This window comes from Barbus barbus, assembly GCF_936440315.1.
Source record: "Barbus barbus genome assembly, chromosome: 35".
Taxonomy (NCBI): Eukaryota; Metazoa; Chordata; class Actinopteri; order Cypriniformes; family Cyprinidae; genus Barbus; species Barbus barbus.
Window position 1 is genome coordinate 27,893,905 of NC_136763.1, and position 20,252 is coordinate 27,914,156.

Here is a 20,252-nt window from a genome sequence, read left to right on the forward strand (position 1 = left end):
CAATTTTGTTAAGCTTTTAAAAGCATCCAATTGATTTTAAGTCTATCTTTTACATCACAGCTCAATATGTGATGGTGAAAGGTTTGAGACTCAAAAAGTTTAGACTTTGAATCCCATATTTATGGGGGTCCTGTGCCTAAGCAACACTGTGTCACGGTAGAAAACTTATGTTTCAGTTACTGCACCATTCAGAAATGATCACCACGTCCTTATAAGTCTAGACTGACTGCTCCATTGTCTTTATAGCCATGCAATCCTTTAAAATAGCTTTTAGTTACAAAGTAAAAATACTCCCAGGTCATTTTCAGACACATGGCATCATTGAAATTCTAGACCACACATTGCTAATTGGAAGCCAATGCTATTGATCTGAATTGTGCCAATACTTGTGATTTTCTGCATGCCCTTTACCCATAGAAAAGGCCAAGAGTAATAGTGGAAATTAGCTATTGATCAAGAACATATAGATAATAGAGCTGCGGTTGGAGTTCATTAACTTGCAGTTCGCTGGTCACTTCTGCTTGCGAACACACCTCTGACTTTTGGCCTCCTGTCTGCTTTATTCCAGCAAATCACATATTTATCACTGCCTGTATGTGACTGTGAGCATCATCCTGTCTCCTGTGAACTCGTTTGGTCTTGTACAAATGTCAGTAGTTAATGTGAGCACGGCAAAAATTCCATAATTAAATTGCACAATTTATTGAGAACAAATCATTATAAAGAGTAACATTTATTTAGATGCCTTCAGTCCTTCAGAATGTGTCTTCTGCCAAACGCTCAATAAAGCAAACCCCTGTGACTAAAGCCTGCAACAATATAACTGGATATTATATTACCAATGAATGACCATTCTGCAATAATTAAGCATGAAAAATATGAGACAGCTTCCCATAGCCTGTTTTATTGTGTCTGCGTATAAACCTGAAATGTTGCTGCTCACATTGCATAACAGATGAATGTTAACAAGCCCACAATGATGAGAAGGAAGGGCACAGTTACAGGACACGATTCACACCTACTGGTGCTTATTTAATGACTAATGTAGCACAAGGCCATTACTCTGCCTGCTGAATAATGCAATACGCAATTAGCAAATCAAGGTGGTGTTACATTCATTTACTATAGAAAATATAGAGTTAAACTGTGCAGGTCACTTTGTATCATTTTTTCTTTGTTTCATTTTTTTCTTCATTTAGTTTCAGTTTAGTTTGCAAAAAGTAAACATTCTCCAACTTGTCCACAACTATTAGAGTTAAAGGAACAGTTTAGATTAAAAAAAAGGCACAGGTTGTACAAGTTTACGTGTCAATGATGCCAAATATTGTTGGTGTAACCAAATTACCGTTTGATTATGCAATGGATTATGATATTAGAGATCTGCCTCAAACAGGATCATTTCAGATAAATGCTGTCAACGCCTTAGATGATGCAATCAAATAAATATCAGTGGGAATAGAGCTATTAAATTTCTGTACAGTTTTTAAATTGTAATGAATAATAATGAAAACTATGATATTCTTCAGAAGGATCTTCAGAACCGCATGCAGACAGGAGCTCCTGTTATCTTTTATATGTTATATGTTTGGCATAATAATAGTATTAATCTTACTAATAATTCATATTTTAAAAAGCCAAGCTTTAATTTCAACAGATAATAATGCCTTTTGAAGACAATTTACAGTACATGCTATTATTTACTCATCTTGATTAAAAATAATCAGAAGAGTCAATGACTCTAAAAAGGAAAGTTTATGGACCATTTTGAAGAAGCAGCACAAACAGGTAGCCTATTAAAGTAGATATTTACATGAAAACTAATAAATATTTCAAGTTTGACTGAGTACACCAAAATTGTAAACACTGAATATACGTGTAGAATTTGAGATCCTTGTCATGATTATAACAGCAGATATAACATATTTAGGTAACACTTTATTTTGATAGTCCACTTCATGCATTTGCTTTGCAAAAACAGTAGATGTCAACTACAGCCATTGGATTACTTGTAGTCTGTCTGCTTAATATTCTACTAGCCCTAAAGTAAGTCTAGTTTTCAACATTTACAGGGGTCAGTTGGTGATTTTATTGCTGCCTGAATAAAAATCCCTGGCCGAATTACCTACTGTTTTTTGACAAACACCAAAGTTGTGTGGTAATTTAACTGCTGCCCAAATCCACATCTCTGAGTTTACAAGAAATCAATTGAAGATTCACTGTTTAAATCCTTTTTGACCACTGCCGAACACTGTATGGTAAATGTTGCACTTCACTGTAATTTGCATGCATATTTATTACTGTAAAAAAATAAAAAAATAATTGGAAGTATTTACAAGAACAATATTTCATAACTGCTCCACCACAGAACTGTTAATAATAACAAAAAGAAGAAAGAGACGAAAAGCACACAAACATTTGAAATAGTCCATTATTATGGCAGCAAAAGGTGTGCAATACAATTTTAAAATATGTATTATATAGGCCTACAATTACATACAGAAAAATATAAACCAAGCAGCTTTATGTTTACCTTATGTAAATCAGTGGTTGCTTTAACTTATTTCTGCTAATCTGCACATATTAATGACATCCATCATGTTGAGAGATAAAGTGCAAGACAGAAAACCATTTCAATATAGCGTGTCTATTTTCATATTTTTAAACAGATATAAATAATCAGATTATAAGAAGGATATTATTAGGTTAAGATTAATTTATTCTTATTATTCCAAGCTTATGACATTTTATTTACAGACAATAATGTAATGGGTAGGTGATCTGCATGTTCCTGGGTTTGGAGGATCACAGAACTCGCTTTTAGACTGAATAAATCGCCATCTGAATCCATGAGGGTCAGTGAGTCTCAGTCACCTCAGTCATCAGGCACCACTTACCCAAGATCACACTCACCTGCATTCTGATCATCTGCACCTGCCGATCTCCAATCAAGCCACCTCTAAAGTCACACTCCACTCAATCACAGATCGCCTGGTCTACCGTTCACAACCCGAACCTAGCCAGACCCTCTATACTTACCTTGTGTGTTTACTTACCCCAGAGTTCCCGTTGATTCTTCTCCGCTCCTTGGATTCCTGCAAGTGATCTCGGCTCATTCCCCTGCCACGGCAAGCCAAACTACCAGCACCTAGTCACATTGGACTTCACTCACTCAACTACCCGGTTCCTTCTGACCCTTTCAATAAAGTTCCCTGTTTGACCACATTCCTCTGTGTCTCCTAGCCTGTGTCCTGACAATGAGTTTTATTACTGAGGTGCCATGTAAATGTATTTTTATAGACATCCACATGAGAAACAATTACTGTCCGAATAGGGCTTTAGTTGACAGGGAGATGCAAAGTCACTTATAGTCAGAAGAATGACTAAAGTAGGATTGTGGCGGTATATCAGTATCACGGTATATCATGGTATTAAAACTGATGTTTATCATGACATGTAAGTTTGCTTATTGAAAAAAAGCAGTTGGGCAGAGAACATCACCTGTGCATGCACATCTCTTCCCCCTCGACTCCCAGTCAGTCTCAACTTGCTCCACACACATGTACAGTATATGATGTAGAAAATGTAAGAGAGAAGTGAGGCCGATGCAAGGTAACTGAATATCCCAAAAACGGATGTTCCTTCTAAATTTAAAGGCCAGATTTACTAACATCTTGTGCCAATTCAAGCTGTCTTTTGGCGTTAAAAATAGTACTGTCAGGTCTTACTAAAAACACGTAGTGAAGAATTAGTGCTAAAAAGGCGGTTATTTTTGCGCCTGACCTTATTAAATATATGAATTAGTAGGATGCTTAGTAAATCTGGCCCTATGTATTTCTATGTAAATTCTTAAATGCAAAATCAATCTTTAAGTCTGCTGTTTTCTGTTAACTACAATTTTTGTAGTCATCCAATAATCACAATAAGCTTTGTGGGTTTTTTTTTTTGTTTTTTTTTACTGCTGATAAGAAACAGATTCTCAGCTTTTGAATTCTCTTAATTTTATCACACAATCTAAACATTAAATGCCATTTTGGCACTCTTTTGATGTGGCATGATGGATCGCTCTATCTGCCTGTATAACTGAAGCAGCAACTATTCATCTCTTCCAGTTTACTACAAGTTATAGAGCAAAATAACGATGAATGAACATCAGAAGGTATGTGGACTATCAAAATAATGTATATTTATTTGTATGTTCCTGTTTGTTTCAGGCCGAGTTCTCGGAGATCAACCTTGTGGCTCATGCTAATGGCACATGCAGTGTGGACATGCAAGTGATCAGAAATGGAACAAAAGTGGTTCGGTGAGTTCAACATCAATAATCTTTAGAAAATACAGCAGTGAGGCCAATATGAGTCCATCATATTTGTCTTGAATCCTGACCATGAACTTCCATTCGCTCACCACCAGAGTTCACTCACTCACAACAGGGACTCTTGCACTACATTAACTGTTGCACGCCACCTCAGACTACAATTCCCATCATCCATTGCACTGACGACACACCCTACATAAACCATGGACTTCCTCTTCCCCTCTGCAGAGTATTGTTTAGCGTATATCTTAGCGATAGCTACTCTACGGAGCCCACTCAGTTGTTAGTCTTTCCTTGCTAGTTTTCTTGTGTTTTGATTCCTGCCCGTGTTTCCTGCATTAACCTTTGCCTTGCCGTTCGGACTTTGTTTGCCTCTCGTTTGGATCATTGCTTGTGTACCTGGATTATTCCTCTGCTTTGCCCTGTTGGATATTGTTCGCCGATTGTCAACCCACGCTTGCCCTAGGATCACTCTTGTGTCTTGCCCATGCCATATCTGTTTGCCGTTGTTTGACCCTGCCTGTGTATTGACTATGTTTATAAATAAAAGTTTGCACTTGGATCTGCAAGTCTTACGTGTCGTTCACCCTGTTACAATATTCATGTATCTGTTTTTTTTCTGCAGTTTTCAGCATTTATTCATCAGTCTGTGTGTTTCCATCCACCAATTTTAATGAGCATTTTGGGATATTGCATAAAAAATAGAGGAAAAAAAAAACACTGGATGGAACCGTCAAGATGCATATAAATTCTAAAAATGTGCATAAAAAACTTAGTCCACGTAGCCAAACTGTGTTTCATAGTTCAAGTGTTTAAACACAGGTTATAAAATTAAGACTTCAACTGATGTGATTTACTGTCATGATGACCACAGAATGTGGTTCAACAAAAAGACAGGCCAAAATGCAATTTACCATATGCACAGCTATGCCACTGTGGGTGTGCAGGCTGAGAAATGACAGTTTACTCATGCAGGCGGGATTACATGGGTATGTCAGGGTGGATTTTCCCATTACCCGTGACTCCTAATGAGTGTGTGTGTATGTGAGTGTGTGTATGTGAGTGTGTCAAAAAACATGCTTTTTTTCTTTTCTTTCTTTTTTCCCCCACTACTATTCTCTTGCATACCTATTGTTGTTCTTCTGGACAAAACTTAGGCATGTGACTTGTCCCATCCCTTTTGTCATAGACTCATGAATGAGGTGTCAAATTGTACGGTTATAAGCATTCAGTGGGTGAAAACTAGGCGAAAAATTCCCATAGGCTTAACATTGGAACCAAATTTGTAAAGTCATATCTCTGGATCAGGGTGGGCTCATTTGACTTAGCCTATCAAGCAGACGTTAAATAACTTCATAGCCACACCCTAGCAACCAGTTACAGCACCCCTAACAACAACCCCATAGACATCCACTGAAAAATGATGAAAGGACCATCTCTGGATCAGAACATCAGAGAGGAGAGAGGAGGACTCTTTTGGCTCAGAATGGCCAGTAGTCTTTAAATGTCTCTCTGGCAACTGTCTTGCAGTGCCCTAGCGATTATTTAAAGAACCCTAGAAACCATATAGCAACATAAATAAGCCATATTTCAGCACCAGTACATTGTACAGCAGGAGCATGGGGTTGGGTTCTTTTGATTCAGACTGGCAAGTCTTGAAATGTCACCATATAAACTATATAGCCACACCCTAGCATCTGTATAGCAAAATAAATACACCATACCTCAGCTCCACACAGCATATGGACATGGTAGCTGGCTCTTTTCTGTCACACACCAAACTTTTTAAGAAAATATGTATATTTAGTTTCTAACGTACATCATAGCATGATATGAAGTACATGCTTTCTTCATGTGGAAATCCCAGTACAGTGAAAGACTTTAAGTTCATCTAAACACTGTTACATACACATATAGAAGTGTCTCAAATGATTCTATCTCTAACCTCTCTGTATCATCCATTTCGCTCTCTCTCCTCTTTTTACTTGATTTCTTTCAAACTCCCAAAACATTATTTTGTAACTAAACTATATATAAAGATGATTCTGTCAACTAAAACAAACAAACAATCAAAAATGGAATTTTGAGTCATGTCAATTGCAAATATGAACAAATCTGGCATTCCCTTTGGTGAATGAACGATCTGAAACTACAGAATGGTTTTGACAGATTTCAGCTCTGACTGATTTATTATAATCGCAGAGTTGTTAGAATAACCATATTCTGAGTATCACACATGCATTAAATAGATTGTTTTTCCTGGTGTTGCTAATGAGGAAAATAAATTCCAGTTTCTTTACAGTTTGTGATAATAGATAATAATCAAATAGTGATCATCTCTGATTCACTGTAGAAATGTTGCTTTAATAAATAAACATTAAAAAGTGAAAGAGTACATATGGACCAGAACTTGACAAAACCCTCAACAACACTGACCAAGCAAATAAATACAGTAAACAACAAGATTAAAAACGACAAATCATTTCCATGTTTTTGCCACATGCTCCACGTTCCATTTCTTCCGCTCTCTCTCCCTTACAAACGCACACACATACAGTACCACAGACACACAGCCGTGCAGAAACATGTTGTCAGCACTGCTCATGTGATATTTCAGAAAAATTGTTTAGCTACTTCAAGCTATGAACATTTCTCACTAGCGAGGTAATAATGGTGCTGTTGTTGAAGCAGATAAACTTATCTGCTATGGCTATTAGTAGAGACGCTGCTGGCGAACACTGTTGAGAGACGAACAGACTCACAGAGGAAATTCACACGTGCTTCTCTCTCTAATAACTTCATTATTAACTGCATTAGTCTGCTATCAATGGCTCAAGCCTTCATAGCTAGGTCTGACGTTCTGGAATTATCAGCAGAGGGGTTGGATTGAGATGCATTGAGATGCATTCGGTGAATGCTCCCCGCCTCTGAATGCATTGTGTTGCCGTCTTGAGCAACAGTACGTGTTTTCATGAGTCCCTCAATTGTCCTCGGTGTTAAAAGATGGATTTCAAAAACATACAGTCATTGTTGGAATGGGTTCAAATATGCAGAAGATGCTGGAAAACCAAAGAATGTGCAGGAACTGCAGGATTTTTCTGAAGAACAGCAGGCTGTTGAACTGCTCAGGACCAACAAGGGACTCATGAACAACTATCACAAAACATAATAAATAGTTGTGGATCATCCAGGAAACTACATACAGTATTAAGAGTATGTCATCTTTTGAACAGCGTCATTTTCATAAATTCAGTTATTATTTTGTCTTGTGGAGTATACTATAAACATCTGTTATGTGAAATAGCTTACTCAGGACAGTACTAAATAAAAAAATACATTTTCATGATCCCTCTTATTTATTTTGTTAAAATAATTAACATTTTCCATATTCTGCAAGGGATGTGTAAACGTATGATCACAACTGTACATAATTAAACACTACTCAATTGAAATGTTATGTTGATAATAGACGGACACTTTTGCTCTGTTCTCGATATATGTTATTGTTCACACAGGTCCTTCAAGCCTGACTTCGTCTTGGTGCGACAGCACGCTTATAGCATGGCACAGAATGAAGACTTCCGCAATTTAATCATTGGTTTGCATTATGCCGGGATCCCCAGCATCAACTCACTGGAATCCATTTACAACCTCTGTGACAAGCCATGGGCTGTGAGTACACATGTTGTTTTGTACCGTGTGTTTTTCTTTCTTTCTTTTTTTTTGCCAATGTGAGGAGCATTAAAACGTCCTAGTGTTTTCTGGGTTCTGAATATATACAGGTATGCAGTTATTTTTGAATGCGTAATAATGTATAATTGTGAGTTCAGATCAGACCACACTGTGGCATAGACACATGACACTTTCAGTGTTTCAATATTTTCATCCAGGCTGTTTCTCTGTTTTCTTCCAGTTTGCTCAACTGATCAGCATCTACAAGAGACTGGGAGCAGATAAATTCCCTCTTGTTGATCAGACGTTCTACTCAAACTACAGGGACATGGTAAGTACAAAACCACCTTGTTTTCCATTATTTTCACTCAATTTGAATCAATTTTTGTTATGGCAAGCTGTATATAAATATAGCAAGCTATCGATTTTGAGAAAGAACAAAATATGTGACACTTTGGTTATTTGTATACTATATATGAGTTGTTTAAACACAATATGGCATGGCAAATAAAATGTATTATGTACTTTGATTAGTAGTACTGAAAATTAATGTTCTGATGATAAAAATAAAAAAAACACTGCTGCTGCTAACATACTCCCTTGCGTGTGCCTAATAGTAGTGACTGTGCACTTGCAGTGTACTTCAAATATTAAAGGTACATTAAAATAGAATTGTAATTTATTTATTTATTTAGTCATTTAGCAGACGCTTTTATCCAAAGCGACTTACAAATGAGGACATAAGAAGCAATCAAAACCAACAAAAGAGCAACAACGTGCAAGTGCTATTACAAGTCTTGGTTAGCCTAACGCAGTACAGATAATTATTATTATTATTGTTGTTATTTTTTAATAAAAAGACATAGATAAAATACAATTAGAATAGAGTGTGCTAGAGTTAGAGGGTCAAGTAAAGATGGAACAGATGAGTTTTTAGCCGTTTCTTGAAGATGGGTAAGGATTCGGCTGCTCGGATTGAATTGGTCAATCTTCTAGATTCTAGCTTCTAGAGGGCATATGAGTCTGAATTAATGAACTTAGGTAAAGGGGTGCAGAGCCAGTGGTGGTTCTGTAGGCAAACATTAATGCCTTGAATTTAATGCGAGCAGCTATTGGTAGCCAGTGCAAATTGATGAACAGAGGCGTGACGTGCGTTCTTTTCGGCTCAATAAATATTAGTCTTGCAGCGGCATTTTGGATTAATTGTAGAGGTTTAATAGAATTGGCTGGAAGACCTGCCAAGAGAGCATTGCAATAATCAAGTCTGGACAGAACAAGAGCCTGAACAAGGAGCTGTGTTGCATGTTCCGAGAGAAAGGGCCTGATCTTCTTGTATAATGCAAATCTGCAGATATTAATTGCAGGTAATATAATAATTAAATAATTGGCACTTAAGTGTACTTAAAAAGAAACACTTCCATGGCTATGTTTCCTACACTGTATAACAAAAAGTTGAGCCAACTTAAAATTAAGGCAACCAGCTTCTCTCAACTTATTTTTTTAGGAGATTCTCAACTTTTTGTTGTATAATTTTAAAATAACAAGTTGAGAAAACTCAAAAAGAGGCTGTGTCATCTATAGCAAAAAGGTGGTCAAAAATGAAAGATTAAATGGATATTTGAATTAAATGTTATGAAATCAAGAGAAGGATTCAATTGCAGATATACAACAGTTTATTGAGAGAACAACAAAGTCACTAGTCAGGCCGGAGCTCGTGCAAAGCGTGGATGGAAACCGTGGAATCCTCCAAATCCAGGGCAGAGAGTGGCCGAACAGGAACACCGAGAATCTCTGAGGATCTGACAATGAGAGGAGCGTTTAGCTGATCTTAAATAGTCCCAGTAATGAGCCACAGCTGGGGCAGATCAGCCCGTAATCACGAGCTTAGACACACCCACTCACGCCACACCCCACAACAGACAAGCAAGGATGAGACAGTGATTCTATGAACCGTGACATTAAATGTTTTGTCAATAGCCTATTAAACAAGGATTTGATTGTCCTGTAAGTGTAACCGCAGCAATGGCCAGGCCTTTGGCTCCCTTTGCAGACTTTTGTAATAACATGTAATGTTGAAAAAAAACAAAACAATTGACACCATCACAAAATTTGTAATGGTTTTACTGGTTATAATGCGACTTGTATTGGTTTGAATGGAAACATAATGGACTCTGTTGGTCCCTACTGGTAATTGGTCACCTTCTATTGGTGGCTTGTTAAAACCAATAAATCCTATTGGAATATGTCCCAAAACACACTACAGAAAACTATTTTTTTAATGGTTTTAATGGTTAAAAAGTGATGGTTTGTAATGTTTGTAATGGTATTTGTGATTTTATTTGTGATTTTGTGATGGTTCTATTGTTTTTTTTCAGCAGGGGCCTCATTGTTTTTATATAATGCATTTTAAGTCATTTTAAAGGCTGTTGTTGGCTTAGGTTTGTTTTTGTGACCACAAAAAAAAATATTATTTGTATATTAATATTTGAAGTAACAAAACCATGGTTAATTTGTGGTTACCATGGCTACAAGAAACATGATTTTTATTTTGGTTAAAACCATGGCCAATTTTCATTAGGTAACATGAAAATTCGGAGAGAATATTAGATGTGAAAGGTGGTGGTGAAAGTATTACTGACATTAAAACAAGTTATTAACCTCAACACTCAAAAAAGTTTCACAAGATTATGAATGTAGCCTGAAAGTGACGCACAGGCTTTGTTTTTATTTCTTGGCACCGGATTTCTGATGTCTTTTCACTGGCATAGTTGTCCATCAATTATGATCATTTGCATTCAGCCGCAAGTGGTCATGGGCACGGATGTGGGAATGGCGTGGAAGGGTTTTTTTGAGCAACTGGGATGGTGCCCCCTTAGAGTTGGTCCCATACACAAACTGCGTACTCTGCGTATAGAGACTGGCGGTACTGACAAACATTAACACTTTTCTGCATTGTGCAAACAAGCTAATTTGCTGTTTCTGTGGTTTCTAGTGAAGTAGACATTTCCTGTTGTCTGATGTGGCTGCGGTTCTGTGGAATAAACGTTGCCGTTTGTTATTGCAGTTTTTTTAAATTAAACTGTCCTTTTTAACTCAATGTTCATCAGAAAAGCGAAAAACAATACCAGATGAATGCATTTGACACATTTGAACATCCATTTCTACATAAACATGCTTACATTTCCCATTAAATACACACAGATGCTTTTACATGCAAAATAGTTTAATGGTTGATTGCATATCTCCATGAAAACAGTGTTTTGTATGTATTTGCTGACTGCATTGCAAAGCTTGATTAAAACGTCAATCATTTCTAAATGTTCTAAGCATTCTGGAGAACAAAAGGGCAAAAATGCACACTGACAAATAGCTGATGCTCTTGTTCTTCAGGGCGTCATTTTTAGGAGCTTTTGTAGTTACTTAACAAGAGGTTTTTGCCAGCTGCAGAAGCCGCCACGGCCTGGCAGGCACATAGACTGAAGAGCCACTTGATAATCAAGACTGGATGAATCATCAACTCTCATCAGACATTTTTTCTGAAGCCTCTTGACCAAACAGGACGCTCCAGTACAGGGTGAAATCTGTAGAAATCACAGTTTTAGAGATGACTGTTTTAATACTTTAAAAACTACAATAACTCAATGATAACAGTCAGATGCTAGTATAAGGGCTGCAAGTAGAAATTAGAAAGCCTCATTTTTTTTTTTTTTGGCTTCTGGAGACTTGAAGCTTATTTGTGTTTTAAGGTGTGCACAGTTCGGTCTTTCTCTACCAAGCATGTATGCATATTCTTATAATTAAACATTTATGCAGTAAACATTGCTATTTTTGCATTAAATATCTTTATAAAAGATTCTGAAAATGATTTGAGCCAGGGTTTGAGTATGTGTTTGACAACATTTAAAATGGCAGAAAATTTAGTTGGGAGAAAATGAAAGCCACTTGATTTCAACAGCACAGAACTCAGCATAATTCAGACCATAGCGAATTATTGTAAAAATATGATTTGGATTATTACCTCACAGACACAGCCTCTCTTGTACATGCTGAGGTACTGCTTTTGAACTGAGGAGATACTGTCCCAACGCTCCACACGGTCACATAAATTAACAACGACCCTGCCATCTTCGACATGTCCTTAGGTGGAAAAAAGAAACATTTTTTTCCTTATGCATCTCAATTAATTATAGAGTTAAAGTTCATTTTACTGTATATACAACTTTTTTGTACCCATGTCCTCACTTATTGAACCCTCATGTTCTGTTGAGCTTCATTATAATTGGTTTTAAGTGTTAAGGTCCTGGATAATGTCACTCTTTTCTTTGAGGAGAGAAACATCACTGAGGACAATTACTGTTTAATAATGAAGTGTGTTATCAAGATCTTAAGTCTGTTTTTTGAGCTATTAAAAAGAAACATGCAGCTTAATTGATCTGACTGGAATACAGATCAAATCTGAACAAATATGCTATGCCGACTTTGTAAATGTTACAGAGGAAAAACTGGATGTCATAAACTAAACAACCGAGGTCTGCAAACAAATAGACTCTGAACTCATTCCAAACACCACAAACTCATGCAGAAATGTGTCTTGTTACTATAAGATGCATGATAAGTTAAAACAATTTGTGCTCTAAAATCATCTGAAATATTATCAAACGCGTGATATTCTCAGACTGGATGAAATCAGAGTCTGAAGCTAAAAAATGTAAGTAGAATAAATGAATAAACAGTGTGGTTTTCTGTTAAATCTGTCAACTCAGATGGCCCAAACTCTGTCCAGACTGTAAATTGGTCTAAAAATCTGGGCATCATTTGTGAAGCATATTTCAGCCTCAACTGATGTTAATAACCAGCATCAGGAATCAGGGTGTTCAGTTTCGACTCAAACTCTGCCTGGAGTTAGTAAATGACTTTACCTGACAGCAGATACTCGCCGTTGGCCAGATTAATGCCACATGAAGTCTGAGATGTGTAGATGACCTGAATTATCTTCTTGTCTAATTGCTTAAATGTCTGGATTTATAAAAATGAATAATAATTATTATCATTATATACATACATACACACACACTTCTTGTTAAAAAGATTGTATTGGATAATGATGTGTCAAGTACATTTTCTCACCTCAATAGTTTGGATTTTGAATGCAGTTAATCCAGGGAGAGTTTTGTTCACCTTTCCTACCTTAGCTCGAATCACTAATTGGTAAAAAGAGTCAGATGTGACAATAATGTGTTATTTTTTTATTTTATTTTTTAGTTCCTGGAAAAATAATTAGTACTTCGTATTTCAAGTTTTACAAGATTGAACACAAAGGAAGATACTTGGGAGCTAAACAAAGCTGGAGCCCATTGAAAAACACAGACATTTCTCAAAATATCTTCCTTTGTGTTCCACAGGGAAAAAGTCATGCAGGTATGAAATGACATGGGTGAATAAATGACGACAGAATGTTCATTTTTACACAAGAATTACACAAGAAAAATGCTCTTTTTCCTGAAAATAAATAAATAAAATAAAAATAAATAAATAAAACAGATTTGATTCAATAATGTCATATACTACAATTTAGAAACTTTTAAGATTCCATCACCGCACTTTTCATAAACCTAATGTGTAGTTATACATGAAAGACAGTCAGCATCTCGTACCTATGTCAGAAGCGCAGAAATGCTGTTGAGGGTGTCTTTGAATACATCTGCAGCCCTCGGACACCTGTTCATTCAGTGCCACAGAGAAGAAGCACAGCAGCGCTAGAGTCACAGCAGCAGACATCCTCTCTCTCTCTCTCTCTCAGCGCAAGACTGAGTCTCTGGACCAGATACAGCTTGCTTTATCCGCGGCGCACCTCGGAGCTCGCATTTACTGTGATTGCGTCACGGCGTCTCTACGTGGGCTGTCCCAATTTATGGCGTTCGAAAAGGACCAAAACAGTAACTTTTCTCCATACACACCTCTCACTGAACGTGACGTCTGCAGACCGCCTCTGCATGAATGTGATGATAGGCAGAGCCAGGGCTGTTCGCATTAGAATTCATTCTCTCGTCAGAAACAATTAAGTGCAAATGTGTGTACGAATGTGTGGAGTTTTTTATGTATTTATTGTTTTTTTTATTAGTAGCCAAACTTGCAATGTTTTTATTCACATTAACTTTCAATGTTAAATTCACATTAAATATAAAGTCAGTAGTATTAATGATATTAGGCTTGTTTGAGATGAGCAAAATCTGCGCAGAACCGATCACCGGTGATCAGCGCGAGATGCATGCCGGTTAGAAATGTGTCCGAGTGCGGTCTGCCTTGCTCTGATGTCATGCTGACGTATGTCAAAAATCTCTCGCGAGCGCAAGGCGCACGTGTCGGATTCTGCAGTCGAGCGCAGTTGCTCTCCACCGACCATAGGCTGTGTCCAAATTCAGGGTCTGCATCCTCCTTAGGATCCTTCCTACCCGGTTGAAGGAGGAGGGATCCTCCGACGTCCGCGAAACCAGGAAGTCGGTGTTTGTGAATTTGGACAGCCTACCCTTCTTTCAGTTCCCTCCCTTACCCGTTGCTCATATCCTGTCGCCTAGCAACCGTGACAGCGCCAAGCAAGAAGCGGGAAAATGGACAAACAAAGAGTTATTCTCCTCATTTTAATTCTTTTGGAAGAAATAAAGCAATTAAATAAATTAAATACTTTCTTTGCTCGTTGTCGGAGAGTTTTTTATATCAGACTACAAGACAGTCACATCCAGGTAAGCCATTATAGCCTATTTTTATTTGTTTTTAAGTATTCTACTAATTTCTCCTACAAATTCATTGAGCCGAAGCATAAACTTTAGCTTGTTTTGTCAGAGAAACTCCTCTCCCACTCCGCTACCGCTCGCTTCGTCCGCAATTACGCTCTGCCGAAAAGAATTATGGGATAGGTAGGACGGGAAAGGATCCACCACACCCATCCTTCCAATTCGGGGAAAGGGAGGACGTATTTGTGGGCCGCATTTGAAGGATCCTACGAATTTGGACAGCCTTCGTCGCGGCGCTGTGACGTAACATCCTTCAAATGAGTACTCCGAAGGATGCAGACCCTGAATTTGGACACAGCCATAGACTGCGCTGATCAAAAGCATCATGGGAAACGACTTGCTGACGACACAGCTTAATGCTCATTGGCTGCGAATGTCAGCTGATATTTTTTCCCTTTAATCCATTAGCTATAGCCCATTAGCTATAGAAGTCCATTAGCTATAGCCTAATACTATTTACTTTTTCTATAGTAATTTATTAGTAATTATGACATGTGTTTTATTTATTTACCCTTTTATTTTTATTTTCTTGGTTTGAAGTCCTGTTTGTTGTAATTTTCTCTTTATGTATTGCATGCTGGTGTTAATTTTGTACATTTACATTTTTGTACAACATTATTCCATTAAATAAATGAGTCAATCCATCCTACATGCATGCATAGCTACATCTAATGTGACGGTTTTGCAATTAGGCCTCATGTTTGTGTGTTTTTATCTGAGATCTTTATCTGGGTATGTCTTATTTCAGGAGTGCAGTAAACAAAGCCCACACATGCATGCTAGTTTCTTAATTTAAAATGTGTTTTTGTTTCATATTAATTTTGAATAATAATTTGCTGTACACACTTTTCCTAATCATTAAACATGAAATTCAAATTTACATTAAGGTGACAAACAATTGTGTAATATATTTATATGGAATATGTTTTATGTAAAAAAGGGATAGTTCACCCAAAGATTTTTTTTTTTGGGGGGGGGGGGGGGTAAACTGTCCCTTAAGTAGGATACACATAATTAGGTTAATCAGCTGTGCCATATTCCACTCTGAAATGTTTAACCCATAATTAGGGATAACAGTGTAAATTAAAGTGCGATAAAGAACGCGATCTCTTCCATTGCTGACGTTTGCAGTCCAACAACACAACGAGATTCAGGCAAGTGTCCGGCTTGCCTGCACTTTTTTCACTCCTCCCCTCACTGCAGCCGCCTACTCTCGACGGTGTAGGTAGATAGTGGAGGAGATGGAGGTAGATGGAGAAAGAGATGGAGGTAGATAGTGGAGGAGATGGAGGTAGATGGAGAAGAGAGTGTAGGTAGATAGTGGAGGAGATGGAGGTAGATGGAGAAGGAGATGGAGGTAGATAGTGGAGGAGATGGAGGTAGATAGAGAAGGAGATGGAGGTAGATGGAGAAGGAGATGGAGGTAGATAGTGGAGGAGATGGAGGTAGATGGATAAGGAGATGGAGGTAGATAGTGGAGGAGATGGAGGTAGATGGAGAAGAGAGTGTAGGTAGATAGTGGAGGAGATGGAGGTAGATGGAGGTAGATAGTGGGGGAGATGGAGGTAGATGGAGAAGGAGATGGAGGTAGATAGTGGAGGAGATGGAGGTAGATAGAGAAGGAGATGGAGGTAGATAGTGGAGGAGATGAAGAAGAGAGTGTAGGTAGATAGTGGAGGAGATGGAGGTAGATGGAGGTAGATAGTGGAGGAGATGGAGGTAGATAGTGGGGGAGATGGAGGTAGATGGAGAAGGAGATGGAGGTAGATAGAGAAGGAGATGGAGGTAGATAGTGGAGGAGATGGAGGTAGATAGTGGAGGAGATAGAGAAAGAGATGGAGGTAGATAGTGGAGGAGATGGAGGTAGATAGAGGAGGAGATGGAGGTAGATAGTGGAGGAGATGGAGGTAGATAGTGGGGGAGATGGAGGTAGATGGAGAAGGAGATGGAGGTAGATAGAGAAGGAGATGGAGGTAGATAGTGGAGGAGATGGAGGTAGATAGTGGAGGAGATGGAGAAGGAGATGGAGGTAGATAGAGAAAGAGATGGAGGTAGATAGTGGAGGAGATGGAGGTAGATAGAGGAGGAGATGGAGAAGGAGATGGAGGTAGATAGAGAAAGAGATGGAGGTAGATAGTGGAGGAGATGGAGGTAGATAGAGGAGGAGATGGAGGTAGATAGTGGAGGAGATGGAGGTAGAAAGAGATGGAGGTAGATAGTGGAGAAGATGGAGGTAGATGGAGAAAGAGAGTGTAGGTAGATAGTGGAGGAGATGGAGGTAGATGGAGAAGGAGATGGAGGTAGATAGTGGAGGAGATGGAGGTAGATAGAGAAAGAGTAGGTAGATAGTGTTGGAGATGGAGGTAGATGAAGAAGAGAGTGTAGGTAGATAGTGGAGGAGATGGAGGTAGATAGTGGAGGAGATGGAGAAGGAGATGGAGGCAGATAGTGGAGGAGATGGAGGTAGATAGTGGGGGAGATGGAGGTAGATAGTGTTGGAGATGGAGGTAGATGGAGAAGAGAGTGTAGGTAGATAGTGGAGGAGATGGAGGTAGATGGAGAAGGAGATGGAGGTAGATAGAGAAAGAGATGGAGGTAGATAGTGGAGGAGATGGAGGTAGATGAAGAAGAGAGTGTAGGTAGATAGTGGAGGAGATGGAGGTAGATGGAGGTAGATAGTGGAGGAGATGGAGGTAGATAGTGGGGGAGATGGAGGTAGATGGAGAAGGGAGTGTAGGTAGATAGTGGAGGAGATGGAGGTAGATGGAGAAGGAGATGGAGGTAGATAGAGAAAGAGATGGAGGTAGATAGTGGAGGAGATGGAGGTAGATAGAGGAGGAGATGGAGGTAGATAGTGGAGGAGATGGAGGTAGATAGAGAAAGAGATGGAGGTAGATAGTGGAGAAGATGGAGGTAGATGGAGAAAGAGATGGAGGTAGATAGTGGGGGAGATGGAGATAGATAGTGGAGGAGATGGAGGTAGATAGAGGAGGAGATGGAGGTAGATGGAGAAAGAGATGGAGGTAGATATTGGAGGAGATGGAGGTAGATAGAGGAGGAGATGGAGGTAGATAGTGGAGGAGATGGAGGTAGATAGAGAAAGAGATGGAGGTAGATAGTGGAGAAGATGGAGGTAGATGGAGAAAGAGATGGAGGTAGATAGTGGGGGAGATGGAGATAGATAGTGGAGGAGATGGAGGTAGATAGAGGAGGAGATGGAGGTAGATGGAGAAAAGAGTGTAGGTAGATAGTGGGGGAGATGGAGGTAGATAGTGGAGGAGATGGAGGTAGATAGTGGAGGAGATGGAGGTAGATAGTGGAGGAGATGGAGGTAGATAGAGAAAGAGATGGAGGTAGATAGTGGAGGAGATGGAGGTAGATAGAGGAGGAGATGGAGGTAGATGGAGAAGAGAGTGTAGGTGGTAGATGGAGGTAGATGGAGAAGAGAGTGTAGGTGGTAGATGGAGGTAGATGGAGAAGAGAGTGTAGGTGAGTCCTCACAGTGACGGCAGGGGGTCGGACGTGGACAGGGAAGTCTGAAATTAGTTTAATCATTCTATGTGATTTATGTGTTGTTGTGTTCAGCCATTAGTGATCACTGTCCTCTTGAATGGTATGTGATTGCCTGTGCTGGTTATTACACTTAAGCATGTGATTGATGCTTGGAGTTTCTAATTAAGTGTGCTGTGAGATATCACCATATTTATAGTTTGCTGTGAATCTGGAATGAGTGTTTGGTTCCCTTTTAATGTGTGTTCACGGTTTAATGAAATATGACCAGTATATGTAATCAGGATATTTAAGTGAGACAATGCCATATGGCTGCTATTGTTGCTAATAAACAGTGTATGTCTTTGTAATTCTTGTTTTGGAGTGTTGTGTGTGCTCCTCCCGGACCAGACCGGGTCAGAATTAAAGGTGGTGGCAGCATAGGTCTTAATCCGCAATAAAGCTCGCCAGTGGCCCCTAGTGGTGGCTGAATTCATTACAATATGTTATGGCATGACACCCATAAACAGACAGGTTTTTATGCATAGTTAATTGATTACATTACTTTGACCATCGCCCACTATCAACATAATCTATTACATTTAACTTATACATTTCATGTTATAGTTCATGCGTTTGGGAATGTTTCGAATAAAAAATAAATAAAACATAAGTGCTGCTGTGTGTCACGACAAAAAAAAAAAATTGGTTTTTAAAGATTATTTAAATAATCTTAAATAATAATTAGATGATATTTTAAATAATTATTAGATGCTATTTTGCTGTTTTTGTGCTGGTTAGGACTTGTGGACCACAAACTCATGAAAATATTCATATTCTGTGAGTAGTCAGTTTAGAGCCCTGATTGACATTAGTCTGCCTGTTTTTGTTTTTTTGTGAACTTAAATTGATTTGCAGGGACATTTTTACCCATGTGATTTTTTTTTTTTTTTTTAACTATTAGATGTATCACTTTTTATATACAATTCTTACATTGAAATTGTGTAACAGTAACCGTTTTAAAAAAAAAAACCCTGAATAATATATAGCACAAAACTTAATATTGTATACATATATTAGCATATAGCCTATTATAAACAAGGCTTTAATGTGACTGAGCGCACGTTTGCCTTTATCCCTAGAGTGGAAAAGTCATTTATTTTGATCACTGGAGGCTAAAGGGTTCTCCAGCACCTCATCCGGCGGATCCCCCTCCTCACGCTCCAGCGAAAGACCTTCGTAGTTTTGCATTTTTAATTTCGTTTTTAATATTGTTTTCAATTTTGCCATAAGTCAATTTCATTAATTTTAGTTCATTTGTTTAGTTTTTATTCAAATAGGCGAGATGCATAAGGAAAAAAAAAATATATATATTCCTGCCACTAGCTGCAACCCGTCGGTGATTTCTTTTTAATCAGCCACCATATAATATTTATTAATTTTTAATTTATTTACACAATTTACATGTTTGAGCACGTAACCCACCCCCCTAAACCTACCCATTGTATAAAATATAAAACACAGGATATAACAAGCAAATATGACAACAAACGTTATTTATTTAAAAATAAAAAATACCAACTGTTCCGAAGGAAAACGATTGATTTGTGTGAAGAATGCAGGCAAATCGCTTTTATAAAGTGCACTTTAAACCAGTCCTGCACTCTGGCAGCTCCGTCACAGAGTGAGAACATAATGATTAGAAAGCAATTAGGACTATTTATTTTTGATAGGCCTAATTATTATTATTTTTTTAGTTAGGTTTTCAATAACTGCTGTTAGTTTAATTTCGTTTTAGTTTTTCATTTATTTTGACATTTTTTACATCTTTCTTTTCTTTCCCTATATGCCTTTATTTTCGTTAAATATAGTCCTTAATACTTTTACCGTTTAAACATGTACAAAGGGCTAAAAGCGCCTGTGATATTATTTTCCTCTAAACCACTAGATGGCAAGAAAAAGCTTTTCAAGATGCATGTGTATAG

General features: G+C 38.1%; 2 protein-coding genes across 2 annotated transcripts in view; one reads left to right on the top strand and one right to left on the bottom strand.

The window, feature by feature from the left end:
* Window positions 1–20,252, top strand: part of LOC306855010 (synapsin-2-like) — a 112,840-nt gene that overhangs the window by 65,706 nt on the left and 26,882 nt on the right. The window contains exons 3-5 of the mRNA XM_079393382.1: window positions 4,212–4,303; window positions 7,831–7,987; window positions 8,229–8,318. Of these exons, the coding sequence (XP_079249508.1) occupies window positions 4,212–4,303; window positions 7,831–7,987; window positions 8,229–8,318 (339 nt within the window). The remainder of the gene's footprint in view (window positions 1–4,211; window positions 4,304–7,830; window positions 7,988–8,228; window positions 8,319–20,252) is intronic.
* Window positions 11,197–13,913, bottom strand: LOC306855011 (metalloproteinase inhibitor 3-like). The gene is made up of 5 exons (XM_079393383.1): window positions 13,642–13,913; window positions 13,115–13,188; window positions 12,907–13,003; window positions 12,006–12,124; window positions 11,197–11,568 (listed from the first exon to the last, which is right to left on the bottom strand). The coding sequence occupies exons 1-5, from the start codon at window positions 13,763–13,765 to the stop codon at window positions 11,404–11,406; spliced, it is 579 nt and encodes a 192-aa protein (XP_079249509.1). The 5' UTR covers window positions 13,766–13,913; the 3' UTR covers window positions 11,197–11,403.

What these genes read in the sequence shown, in the direction of transcription:
- LOC306855011 (XM_079393383.1), bottom strand. Translation starts at nt 13,765, where the DNA reads ATGTCTGCTGCTGTGACTCTAGCGCTGCTGTGCTTCTTCTCTGTGGCA. An exon ending in TCAAAATCCAAACTATTGAG is followed by an intron (nt 13,004 to 13,114) that starts GTGAGAAAATGT and finishes TTATAAATCCAG; the next exon opens with ACATTTAAGCAATTAGACAA. An exon ending in AGAGAGGCTGTGTCTGTGAG is followed by an intron (nt 11,569 to 12,005) that starts GTAATAATCCAA and finishes TGATTTCTACAG; the next exon opens with ATTTCACCCTGTACTGGAGC.